Raw genomic sequence first — 14,325 nt, 5'->3', positions numbered from 1 at the left:
GCTATCTATTCATAGTAAGGAAATATTTTTTCAAAAAATTATACAGCCTTTCTCCGGGATTGTGGCTTAAATTTATTATTTCATTGTAGTATTTCGTTAACAGTAAAAAGAGAAAGTCTCTTTAGGCAACGAGACGAATTTATCGAAGATTTTCTATGATATTCGAAAACAGCAGGATTTGATTGCAATCAACTCGGATCGACCCAGCTTAAGATGTTGTGCTTGCGCACGCCATCCTCATTAGATTCGTTATTGCTTTCAATTTCTGAATCGTCTTGTCAAAGTTATTATCCACATTAGCATTTTATCCCTTGATTGAGGGTCACTTTAAAGCTCCTTTAATAGAAGGCCGCTTGAAATGGTGGGTGTGCACCATTCGGTTCAAGGCGGGTAGGACCGTCTTCGTCGCTTGCTGGCTGCTGATCTTTAAGATTTAATGAGTATTCATTTTTTAATGTCGTTTAGCCAAATGGAGCAAAGGACTTAACGGACTCCAGCACGAATGCGTATTTTATTTCCTTTTATTTTTAATTCTTTTTTTTTTTGCGCAAATTCGCACACACGAATACACTTTAAATTAATTACGGCTGCAGTGACGAAGGTAAAATGTGTTCTTGTTCAAGAAGAAGATGAAGAAGAAGAAGTGATACTTCCTCTGCAGTTAACTTTTGCTTTTTGTTTTTGTTTTTTTTTCGTTTTCCTGTCAAATTTTCCTGCTTGTTTTCTCATAATTACACTGACTGCCAGAGAACAGAATTTTACTATATTTTTCATTTTAATCGTAGTATACAAACCTATGAAACGAACAGAGAGCGCACAAGTTTACGTAAAAAAAACTCTTAATCAACTCGATGCTTGTATTCGTTATGGAATAAAATTTTCAAATGTTGGCAACTTTTGATAATCTAGGGAATACGAAGGCCATAAATATTTTAAAGTTAAACTTAGTAACACATTTCTTAATGTCATTGATCTTTTCTTCGGAAAGCATTCATAAGTTCTCAAAATTACCGAAGCATTTCTTGGTCAAGTTCAAACTTTCAATCGCCATAATTGATCGATTACCTGGAGTTTACATTTCTCAAGGCCTGGGGTACACGATTATGCTTTAGTAAAAGGCTTAATATGTACACACATACATGTGTTATATATGGAACAGCGAAGTATTCAAAGTTCGTTTTAAAGTTACTGCAATTTTCTCATTTATTATTTTCTCTTCTTCTTCTTCATATCTTCTTCACATTTATTATTTGTTACTTATTTATGCTGACTCTTTTTTGTGCAAATTTTTTGTTAATATTCGTAACTTTAACGTACATACTGCTGTCTCCGTAGTTAGACGCGTAGATTTTAAGTCAAATTCGATTAAATTACAATTCCAACAGACACAATGACAAATTGTCGAAAGTTCTTTCCTTTAGCATATACGCTATTGTATAAGCAAACTCATTTGCTGAAGCAGGGATCATTGAAAGAAGATTTCGTGGTTATTCAAGGTTAGACGACACAGGCCTGCTTTCGTTGATCCCATATTATTTTGCTTTCATAGTTACTGTATTTTTCACTTTACTTTCGTTATTTTCTGTATGACTGGTTAAATAATTTTGATTTCATGTCTTTTTTTTTAAATTTAAGAGGCAGTTTTTAAGGGAGAGTTATGGAGAACATACTTATAGACGTGTATAAAGACAAAGGCCGATGTTACCCAGAAGCTCTTTATAATCGCTCTTGTGTTTCTCTTGTTTACGTTGACCTTGCTCGGAACTCGGACAAAACGCATTGCTACTATACATACTTCTCATAAAAATGAATCGTTATATACTGTGTCTTAACGTGTTGAAATAGAGCGAAGGGTTAGTCAAAAATGATTATTGAATTAGAAGCGTAGAAATAAATTCGAGGCTTGCAACAGAAAACCTAATAAAAATAGTAAGAAAACTTCAAACTTATGCTAAACGCTGAACAATTCTTCAATATAGATAAGACTACACTATCATTTTCTAAGATCTAATATGTAAGATACTTTCTTTTTCGTGCTTTGTGTTATGTTCTTGTAAGGCATAAAGCTTCTTATAAGGCGGACATGTCTTTCTTAATACAGTAAGACGTCAAAAGTTTATCATAAAATGTTACGTAGCGAGATGATATTTCGCCAAAATCCTCCCTTAGGTATGGCACTGTAATACGATCGGGAAAATTAGAAAACTTGACACTTTATCTAGAAAACCAATTTAAAATTTGTTCACCAGTAAATACCCGCCTCTCCGCCTCGATTATTATTTCTATATTTGCTTTTACTTAAAAAAGTCGCAATCAGTTAAATATCTTCTGAACAATTCCTATTTCATAGTTTTATGAGAGAAACAATATTAGCACCTAATGCCTTGGCAGTAAAGACTGCGAACGTTGAAAGCGAAGAAAAAAACACACACTATAGATGACTGTTTCATTTCATATTCTTTTGCAAAAATGCCTATATGAAAAGGGCTACAATATGTTCACTGCTAACAAAGAAACATTCATCTCCTTGCAAAGAGTGCAAGCAATTTGTCATTTTTGAATAATGAATGAAATTTGATTTAAGTTTACCTCAGTATATTATGCTTTAATATAGACGCGTTCATTTTTCCCCAAAACAAGAGCTTATAAAAAGAAAATCCTTTGGTTACGCTCGAGAAAGCGTCATTTCACATTTATTACGCAAAAAAAAAATTGCCGCTCGTACACCATGCGACAGAGACGCGGACTGTTGTTCAGATACTCCATGAAATTGAACAAAGAAAAAGGAGAAAAAAAGCTACACACTTTTCAGAGGAAGATAATCTTTTTATGCGATTACTGATGATAGGCACTATGTTTACGTATATGTGTGTGTGTGTGTGTGTGTGTGCGTGTTCAAAGCTATTTATCAAACAAAACAAATACAAAAGAAAACATTACTTTGCAAAATGTTTGTTTGCATTTAAAGGCCGTGCAAGCGTGTAATGAAGAGAGACAAACTGAAATGCGAAACCCGCTCTTCCGGATAACATCACGGCGTACATAGCCAGACTGGTAATAAGCAAAAACGAAAATTTTTGAACCAACAAATCAGGGATAATACGTTTCTTTAATAGCGTAGACAAAGAGAGAGAGAAAGAGAGAGGGAGAGGGAGAGAGAGAGAGAGAGAGAGAGAAAGAGAGAGAGCAGAAGGATTTTTGTTTTTTATTTGTATTTTGCGATTCCCTGCTTTTCATTTCATGGCACGATGGCACTAGCTCCCTGCTCGACTTGACGACCTCTTGCACGAACATTCATCATAAAACCGCATACATACGTACATCGCCGCCGCCGCCGCCGCCGCCGTATACAACAATCGCCAAATGAAGTAATGTAGTAATATATAGCCAAGGGAAAGCAACAATAGCAACAAATATGCCCATTTTTGCCAGATTTCATTTGATTCATACATACGCACGTACATATTGAATGTCTAGTAGACTACCGCTATTATTGCTATTGTTGTTGCCATTGTCAGTATATGCCGTGAGCCTGCTAGTAATACTCTATGTTATAGTTCTGTGTTTGTTTGTTGGTCTGCAACGGACGACATACCAAAATTGTAGTATATGCTGCCTGCAGCTGGCTTAATAAATTTATTCTCTTTATAAAAGAGCCTGTTATTGTACTATTTTTTTCTGGAGTATTTTTTTTTTTTTTTTTGTTTTTTTGCCCACTACTAGCAACGGAAGATTACTAAGTTTATCGTTCTTCTTGTAGCAATGCGGACTTCAAAAAAAGCAAAATCTCTCCAGCTATATCTCTACCATCTATTGAAAACTCAAAGGTACATCTGCGTGAATTTGAACAGTAATATAATTAAAAATGCAATCAATTCACCAATAAGTAAACCCGCAAGAAGTTAAACTTGAGAGCAACACCGAAAGAAACTAATAGAAGACCTGAGTCCTGAAACAAGCTCATTTCGATTACCATGAAGCAGTTTATTCATGAAGGAATATTTGACAGACAAATTTTTGAAAGGTATTTGATTGCTAAACAGACGGATCCAGGACTTGATCGTAAATTCCTGAGAACTGTTATTGTTTTAGGAAATTGCCAAAAGTAGTTTATGAGCTTCAGTGCGAGAAGAGTTGAAACTCTGAAACTAAAGAGAACAATTTCCAACTTTTCGGTCAGTGAGAAAAGTTTTCGTATAAAAACATTCACTGCGTACGAGTCTTTTCAACGCCAATAGTTTAGAGACAACCGTCGTTGGTTGATTAACTTATTTTTCAGTTTTCGTATCTTCTTGGAGCATTGTTTATATTTCATTAACCCGTAATGCTTAACGCGCAGATAGCGACATACACATGTATTTATGGGAAAAACTAAGTTTCAGTGTTTCAGTGCCAAACCAATAGTCATTTAGCGTTTTATGATGAATTGTTGAATAAAAGTTTCGAAAGGATTTTATTTTTATTATATTCGCGTTTTTTATTTTTCATTTTTTAATGTCTTTGTTCTTGTGTATTAATTTTCTGCACAAACATAAACAACAATAAACTAAACAGATAAAGCTATTCCAGCCGCAAACTACATAAAAATAATAACATTTTGGTTTCATTGGTAACTATTTTTTTGTTTTTTTTTTATTTGTCTCTTTCTTTTTTTTCATTTCTAACAAAAAAAAATCCTATTTATTACGTTGGTATTCGTTAAAAGATTTTAGACTATTCAGAGAGAAGCATATGTTTTGATGCATGTACCTGCATACGTACATATATGCACTTATGGGCATATGTGCATTGATAATAAACATTCACTCATTCATTCATTCTATCCATCCATTGCATTCATTCATTCATTCATTCATTCGTTCGTTCATTTATTTAGTCACCATGAATATAAAAAAACAATATCTAAAAACTAAAAACTGAAAGCAACAAAACATAGTCAACAAAACAAAAGTTGGAACGGGAAAGTGATACCGCAAAATTGTTAGAATTGAAATTTCACATGATTGATGTCTCTATATGCAACCGGTCAGCCACAGTATTATGCACCCTATCGCAGGAAGTTTGGGAAACAGTCGGCCTTGTATTCAAACGCGCATATTATTTGAAAACATATTTTACATAACAGTATAACAATATAAAGAATTATTATTGAGCGATCAAGATTCTCTATACGAATAAAACTTTCTCCTGGGGCGACAAACGGAAATGTGAAGACAAGAATAAAAAGCTGCGAATAAGTCTTGTAAGCTAAGCAGTTGACTTCAAAAACTCGTTTATAAACGAAAGCGATTAGCAGTTGAACGCATTTATTGAAAGAAATGAGTCGACAGTTAGAATAGAATGAAATACTGCTATGCGTACTGGTTGTAATTAATACAACCCCTTCCACTTGAAAATTCTAGCTTAATTCAGTTCCTTCTAGGTTTATAAGGGAAATTGAAGAGGCACTGGACAAATACTTCAATTTACTAATAAGGAATGTTTTTCTCGAAACTTTCAACCATCCTTTAAGCTATACCGACCGATTGCCTATATAAAACGCACTGAGTCTAAAAATCTGAAAACAAAAGCTAAGAACAAAGCCTAGAACTCTCCCATAGCCTCGCTTATGTTAGACAATGAATTGAAGGTCTCCTTCGTCGCACATGGGTGTCTTTTTCAACCAAATTCAACCTCATTTAGTATGTGTTGGTAGCTGCGTACTAACATGCATGCATGAAAGGCCTGCTTTTCACAGCGATTAGCTCCTTTTGCTTCGTTTAAAACGCAAAAATTTAAAGATGAAAAGATTCGACCTAAATCGCATAAGTTATGCGTTTGTTATTTCATTTATTTTAGAGGGTCGGTGTTTTCTTCCCTTTAGCCCATGATTCGCTTGTGTTTATTAAAAAAGTGCTTCTGCAGAGACGAGTTCATTTTATGAAAACTCTAAAATATTTTATCAAATATTTTTTTAAAAAAATGTTTTCTTTTTCAATTTTTTATATTTTGTTGAGTTAACCAGCCAGATACGTCATCATTTTTTTATTTCCGTTTATTTATACATATACATATATATATATAAATATATATATATATATATTTTTTTTTTTTGTTTTGTATAAGGTATGCACACACGCTATTCGCTATGCGCCACTATTTGACTCAGAAATTAAAAAAAAATAATAACATTCAATGTGAAGATAATTTGTTGTATGCAAACGTGTATGCACTGAACTCATATTCTCCTGTGTTGTGTGATATATTTTGAAAAGCGGAATGACTTGTCGTTAAATGGTGGCTCCAAGCAAATATTCGAGAAATTTTTATAAACTTAAACATTAAATTTTTCATTTCAATTAATTTTTTTTTAGTCGCAGTCCTACAGAGGAGAGTAACTGCACTTTAGAAAACACGTAATGTGTCTCCTTTTGTTTTTGGCGAGAACAAATTCTCTTCCTAAAGCCAACAATAATTTACTCGTTTAGAAACAATACTTTAGTGGTTAGGACAGAGGAGAGATATTATAACGATGTGAAAATTTGTTTATGTAAATAAGTTTTTCTCGCAACTGAATGTCACTTTGACTTATTTAGCAACAAATTTTGCAGCTCTTTTAGCTTTGCATATGCAATGTTATGAAACATTGAATGGAAACTGATTCGTGCTTGCGTTTACATCTTCGAGTGTCATCGAAGAGGCTCGGAGATCATGACTTCGAGAAGATATTGTTTGTCGAAGACCCAACTCTTCTCCAAGTCTTCACTGCAACAACTATTTCATGGAATTCAACGGATAGATGACAGATTTTAAAGACATTTTTCTCCTTTTTCTATAAAAAAAAAAAAAAAAAAACAAAATTTCACGATTAAAATTCTTACATAGGATAAGTTAGAAAGGAAAGCAAGTGAATGCCTTTATCTATTCCATTAATCATTTTCAATGAGTGCGTATTAACCAATAAATGAGTAAAAAAGTGGGAGAAGAGATAAACAAAAAGGGAGTGGCATTATTTGCACAAGTTGCGCTATTTCGTATACACTACGGAATTCATTTCGTCCATAGCACAAATGGTATACGATTCGTAAACTAAACCCACTGATGCTGGATATCTTCACCATTACTGGTCGACCGTCCGAGATGATACTTTGGTTCCTTGAAAGTAGCCTAAAATCTGAAAAACATTCTCATTAATTCAATGAAAGAAAAATACAGACTTGATAAGCGAACACCTTTGGAAAAACTAGGATCGACTGTCACACACACACACGAACTGGCTTTGTGAGCCTTCTAGCGTGTGATACAATGTGTTACATCACCGTCGATAAAATCGAGCAAATATCTCCATCCTTAAAAACCAAAAACACCATTGAATTGAAGATTGAAAAATCCTCCGATCGAGATCTTAATGGTTTTATTAACCAGCCTTCCAGAGGAAATTTTTGATTGGCTAATCTAACGGTGTTATCGTAGTTGGCAGTAAAATGAAATTGTTTTAGGTGACATTACAAATAATCCCTCGGCATCTAGATTGCAAACAAAGGAAGCAGTTCAGAGAATGTGAAAAGTAAAACGAATGCATAAATGTATGAGAAGAAAATTATGCCGGAACGCATTCACTTAAAAAATGATTCCTGTTTAATGTTTATACTAAGATTGCCATAAATGTGCGTATGCTTGTGTGCATGTGCCGTTCTTTAATTTAAACCGCAAACACATGAGTGCGTTCAAATGCAATGCTCATAGCAAGCACATAACAACAATTATTTGTTGCTTTTCTTCCTTCTTCTCTCTTTTTCTCTCTCTCTCTCTCTCTACCTCTTTCTATTTGCCTCTTCCTTTTCTTGGTTTTTTCTTTTCTTTTACTTCTTCCGCATTCTATTTGCTTGTGTTGTTCATAACACATTTTTGTGCATTTAAAATTGGAAAAATGTAAATAAATAACATCTTTCGTCTCCTCTTTGTTTGCTTTCAAAAAAAGAAAAGAAAAGAAAAGAAAATAATAATAATAATGCTATGTAAAGCTACCCGCTTCCCCTCGACACCTATATATTCATATAAAAAATAACATAAATTTTTCATGACAAGCTAGTAAAGAAAATAGAAAATAAAATAAAAAAAAAAAGTAAAGAAATAACAGAAACGAAGTATGTCGGCAGGAACACAGTAACAAGAAATGCGATTTAAAATGAACCGAGTTTATATACCACGCTGTGAGAATATAAAATGTAAGAGAAAAAAATACTAAAGAAAAAAAAAAAAAAAGTAAGAAAAAAGTGTTTAAAAACCAACCCATCGTAAAACATATGAAACTGTAACAACACATTTGTCACAGCCGACCATAGAACTAATACGCTGGTGAATGTTCTTTGTGGTTAACGCATAGATTCACGCGGCAAGCAATGGCAATTTCCTCCTACTCCGTACAAAAGAAAAAATAGAAAAAAAAGCAGAGGAAAGAAAGCTCAGAGAAAACCATTTCACTGCTTTCCTGCAAATAATTCAAACTAACACTGATTTAACGCATTTCCGGTTTCTTAGTTCACGCTTAAGAAATACAGCATAAAATTTCCGGCCCTATACACTCGAATATATGCACAAATGCATATACGCGTGTATACTAAATACTTATACGACAATAAAGTTCTATAAAATTCGATAGCAACTGAGATTTACGTTTTGTTTTTTTTTTTTTTTTAAGCAAAGGAACGGGAAAAAGGCAAAAATGAATAAATAAAAATGTAAAATGAAACCTTAGAGGCAAGTAAAAGGAAAAACAAAAAACACGACGCACACACACACGTCTCTATATAAAGACGTGCAATTGCACATTCACCGCCGACGAAGGCGGAGTAAAGCCTTAGAAAGTGAAAGATAAATAGGAAAATCTTTGAGAACAAGAGAGTACAAGTAATAGAATAAAATATTTTAACTGAATGCGTGCATAGATGTATGTCTGCATGTATGTGTGTACGTTTTATTCAACTAACAAGCTGCCATCTGGATTTGCGCTGATTGCTAAGGATTATTGGAGTAAATCAAAAAGGATTTAACATGAATGCCATACAGTTGCTTATGGTAACACTATTATCTATTGGTAAGTGATAAACTATTTTAACAAAATGCATTCAAGCTTAAACAATAATAATTTCAAGTTAAAAAGGAATTTTTGCAGGCGTTGTTTTTTTTTTATTTTTTGGTTAAACTCACTCCTTCACTAAGTAAAATAACGTAATGTAAAATATTCTACTAAAGATGGGACCATTGCTTCTCCCGAATATGGGTAATCTTTGTCGTATTGTTATCAAAACGAGTGAATAACTGTACTAGGCGGCCTTGCCCGACTATGATGTTCTTACTTCTTTAAACTAAAGCATAATAATTAATTCATGTCATCACTACTTTATGCAATATAATGATATTTAGAACAGAGTTTGAGACTTGTACTGTCGTCAGCTGCGTGGCAAACGATGTACCTTTATCACAAAAAAAGCATTTGTCCAAAACTATTAAATTTCTTCGCATGTACCGTAAAAGGTGCACGCGTTGTGGAAACTGTATTTATCTACAAGTATTTTGGAATGTGTCAAAAGTCTTCTAAAGACCCTTTAATGGAAATAAAAAAATGCAGTTATCAATAATTCCAATTAATACACACGTACAACCCCACTCCATATCTTAGAAGTAAGTTTGGCAAAAAAAAAAAGATTTCATTTACTGTCCGCCCTCCTTTGCATTGTAAACCTTTTTTAATTACCAAGAACTTCTGGTTCAACGTTCTTCTTTAAATGTGCAAAATTTTAAGCATTTCAACAAAGAAAACAAAAAAGCGGCAATCGAAGATGAGACTATAGCATAATTGTCCAACTTGCGGCCCAAACCAACCAAATTTACAAAAAAAAAAAAATGAAGAGAAATGAATCATAAGTTAGCTTCAATGGAAATTTTAATTGTCGTCAATTTTATTTCTCTCTTCTATATTCGCGATAAAGCTTGCGTCAATGTCTTCAAATTTTACTTAGATTTCTAAGCATTAGGGAGCGAAAATCGAAATGTATTTTCGTAAAAATGTGGCTGCGAAAGAATTCTTGTCCTGAGTTACTGCGACGATCGGAAGCTTTTTCTTTAGCAATTTTTGCGCGTGTTCGTTTGAAACAAAGGTTGGACGGCTATGGACCAAGCATGATTTCCCTTCTTTCTTAACTCAAATAAAAACTTTTTCTTTACTCTTAAATGTGCAGAATGCGTATGAGAATCGTAAACTTTTTATTATATTTTCAGCAACAATTCCCATTTACATCGTAAGGTTTATTTTTGCCTAAGTATTAAAAATCAAATTTTTAAATGAAAGCAAAAAAAACAAAAAAAAAAAAAAAAACGGAAAAAACCTATAAAAATATCTTAAATTAATAAAAACCACTTAAAAGCATGCCGTAAAAAGGGTAATAACTACTACAATAGATTGCGTAACGAAAACATTTCTAAAACCAATCACTTCGGCACTAATATAAATGCTTTCTAGTTTACCATGCATTCTATTAAGTTTGTAATCGATTTATGTTTAAATTTAAATTTCGAATGAAATATAAAAATAAGTCAAAGTTATTGTTGTACTGTTTTGTGTTCCCTGCCAACATGATGTAATAAAAATATCGTTGTTCAGCGTTCTGTGTTCACATGTTCATATGTGACAGCAATTTCATTATTTTAATCGCCAATAGATATAGAATTAAATAAGTGAAATTAAATTTGATAGAAAAACATTCAATAAATTCGTCTATGACTTCATAGCCATATATCGAATTCATGCTAATATCGTTAACAATAACTTTTCAATATATTTTATATGCGCCAAGTGCGAAATGGGAAGGAAGTCATGGCCACACGCTACAGAAACCAAAAATAATAAAATCAAATGACGAAGCCGTTGAAACAATAAACGCTTATATTACACGAAAGTCAAATCATATAGTGTATGGACAGAGCAGAAAAACAAAAACAAAAAAAAAATAATAATAATAATTTTGAATTTTCAATTTTTTACAAACGACTGCATACAGAGCCAAATAAAACTTTTAACATAAATTTTATAAAAGTCATATCAGAAGAATTGATTGACAACATTCGTTGAAAAATCAGACAATTTTATAAACAAATGATTGCGAGTGTCTGCAGTAAAACTTTGCTTTTTTAAATTTTTTCAAAATATTTGGTTTGGTTTGCTATAATGTTTTAATCGCTACATTACAACTACAACCGGAGACGAATAAATGGAAAAGTTATAATAGCTCTTGCGGAAGGAACATCCATTGAAAGTAAGAATGAAAAAAATCTCAAACACGTACTCTGTGGCGGTAATGGCTACCAGATCGCAACGCATAGCGCATTGAAGACAAAAGCTTCAACTCGGTTTTTTTTTCTAAAGTTGAAAATATCTCCATACTTCGACGAGCGAACTTCTTAGTACAATTTTTTTAATTATGGTACAGAGATGGACAGATGGAAAGCAGGCAACAGCCATACATTCGTAGAATATTAAACAAGTCTTCAGGCGAGATCTGCGCAACTCTTTGGATCTGTGAAATACGCTCTGACATGGTCTCCAATCCCAAATTGGTTTACCCCAATTTTGAGTCTTATCTTTATTAAAGAGTTTATAGGATCTCTGATGAAAAGATGTGTTCTAGAGGATTACTACTGCAATCGAATCAAATAAAAATAAAGGATTTATGCAGCTTTTCCGTAGAGAACTATAGTGCATACCCTTCACATTTGTGTCCTAGTTTCTTACTCGTGCTATAAAAGAGAGAATGCAAACTAGAAACGATACGTGCGTATTCCTTTCGAGTTGCTTTGAGCCGGTTCGATGCTTGCAATCTAACTTTCTAAGCAAAAACTTGCCATCATAAGGAGTATAAAAGTTGACGATTATGGAAATGGATCAAATTTTTTTGTCGGTCCACTGAACCGCTTTCTAATGATAAGAACGATTACATCACTAATTAAATGGAATTAGATGAAATGATCAGCTTCGACGGGTATAAAGTCGAAATGACGGACTGAAAAGAGCATGTGAACGCTGGTCCTAATTCTATTGAGTCAATATTTTTTCGATTAAGTAAAATTAACTTTTTTTCATTATTTTAACTTATGCCATTTTGATAATTGCCAGCACATGTACATGTGTAATAAATTTTGTAAAATAAATATGAATAAAATAAAGCAAAGCTCGCTTTGGAGGAAAGTTTGCCTTCGCTCTCAATACATGCAAAATACAACATCTGCAACGATCCAATGATAAATGTGAAATGTTCCAGAAGAGGATTTGTCGATGCGCTGCGCAAAACATAATACAAACAACAAAAAGCATATATATGCATGCATTGTATGATATAAATTTTGAATGAGTTTGTGCATGCACATACACATGCATATGTATATGACGTGCGGTTAGAAGGTGAGAATTTATGAAAAACACACGAAAACGATATTCTCACGTTGCAACATATTTCATTATAAAGTTATTGCTAAAGTACGTGATTTAGAAAAAAAAAAGAAAAAAAAAAAAATACTTCGCTTACCTATATGCGTTTACAAAAGTATCAAGAAATTTGTGAGCATAAAAGTTTTTCTTATGCACCAGATGGTTGAACATATACCGGATCTTTCGCTTTGTTTGTTGTTTCTTTATTCTTTTCGTTTTTGAACTTGGAAACGCACAAAAACGAAAGATAATTCAAATGAACAGCAAACAAAAACTGATATTTCACATAATTTGAACGTATGAAATAATTATATTATTAGAATGCAATTTTGTAAATACATTGCAAATAAAATACAAATTTTTTCGCTTTTGGTAATATTTTAAAGGAAAAAAAAAAAAAAAATCTTTGCTCTCTCACGAGAAATGTAAGGAAATATTCAACCGAAAATAGAAAATAAAATAACTAACTGCACGTTCTACCATTTCAGCCACATCCGTTTAGTGATTGCATTTAAATATATTTAAAAAAAAAAATATATATATATGTATATACACACACACACACACATACATATCTGAACATACAAATATGAATGCCTTAAAGCAAGTTTCTTTTCAAGTATAGCAAGCAGCCGTACTACTACACGAGTCAAACACAAGGCAGAACAGCAAAAAAAATTAACACAAACCACAGCCACACATTACTCTGTATGTTGTGGCTTTTGCTACAAGCCAATGCATTACTTTCAGCTATGTATGCATGTATATTCTCTTACATATGAGAGATATGCACAATAGCACACACACACACATTCACAGATAACATGCAAATACTATTTTGCTGCTGTTCCTGTTATTTTATCTTATTTCAGTTTATTTTATTTTTATTTTTCGAAAATCAACATTTATTTGAGATTTTCTCTTCAACGTAACACAAAAAGCTTAATGCACACACAACACAATCCGGTAGACAGGCACATGTATGCCTTCGTGAATGTTATATGTGTGTAGTAAGAAGGGGTGGGGGTGGGCTCATGTAAGCAAATGTCGAACAAACATTCAAATCTACGTATGTGCGCATAATTTAAAGAGTGATTTACGTAAAGTAAAAGCTTAACTAGGGTTTCTTTTAAACACATTTACATATTTCTATAGCTGAGCACTACACTTTATGTACAAGTAGGCAAAAGCTGCCTTTATACCATGTATTGACTTAGCAAACGAAGATGCACAATAAAATTCTTTATGCAAATACACTTATTGCGCATACACAACGTGACATGTACTATTTCGAGCATGTTGCTATAACAAGTCAACCCGTGTTATTGTCTATTTGCGGCAAAAGAAAGCAAACTCAGGTCAGCCATACAGACGTAAAAGCTCTATAAATATATGGATAGTGCCATCTGCATATAAACGTACCGACGAACAAATGACTACCTTTTTTTTTTTTTTCATGTACATCATTATTTTAAAATTCAATTTCATTTATTTCAGACGCTGGCAAGCTTCGACATCTTAAGTAGCCATAGTCTACCCATAAGTAATATAAATCATATGAACTTCCACTATACTATTTCTTTTCATTGTTTTCTACATCTGCGCCCCTCAAGGCTAAGCAGGAGTAGTTGCGACCATTCCACCATCACATTACAAAATAAGCAAAGCAATCCACGATTGCTTTATGTATAATAAGTACATACATATATACATATGCACATGCGTGCCTACATATATGCGAGTACGTTTGCCCGCAACTGTGTATAGTACATGACTAGCATCCATTTCTTACAAAAGCAGACGCATGTGTTCAAGCGGAAATAAAGTTATTATAACGATAGTAATGAAAATATAAGCAAATG

At 33.1% G+C, this 14,325-nt stretch overlaps 1 protein-coding gene across 1 annotated transcript in view; it reads left to right on the top strand.

Annotated features, from left to right (window-relative positions):
- Positions 1–8,419: 8,419 nt before the first annotated feature.
- The window catches only part of LOC119635207, a 48,539-nt gene continuing 42,633 nt past the window's right edge, over positions 8,420–14,325 (top strand). The window contains exon 1 of the mRNA XM_038029898.1: positions 8,420–9,076. Within this exon, the coding sequence (XP_037885826.1) occupies positions 9,034–9,076 (43 nt within the window). The 5' untranslated portion in view covers positions 8,420–9,033. The remainder of the gene's footprint in view (positions 9,077–14,325) is intronic.

This window comes from Glossina fuscipes, unplaced genomic scaffold (assembly GCF_014805625.2).
Source record: "Glossina fuscipes isolate IAEA_lab_2018 unplaced genomic scaffold, Yale_Gfus_2 3, whole genome shotgun sequence".
Classification (NCBI taxonomy): domain Eukaryota; kingdom Metazoa; phylum Arthropoda; class Insecta; order Diptera; family Glossinidae; genus Glossina; species Glossina fuscipes.
This window is presented reverse-complemented; position numbering and strand designations above follow the sequence as displayed.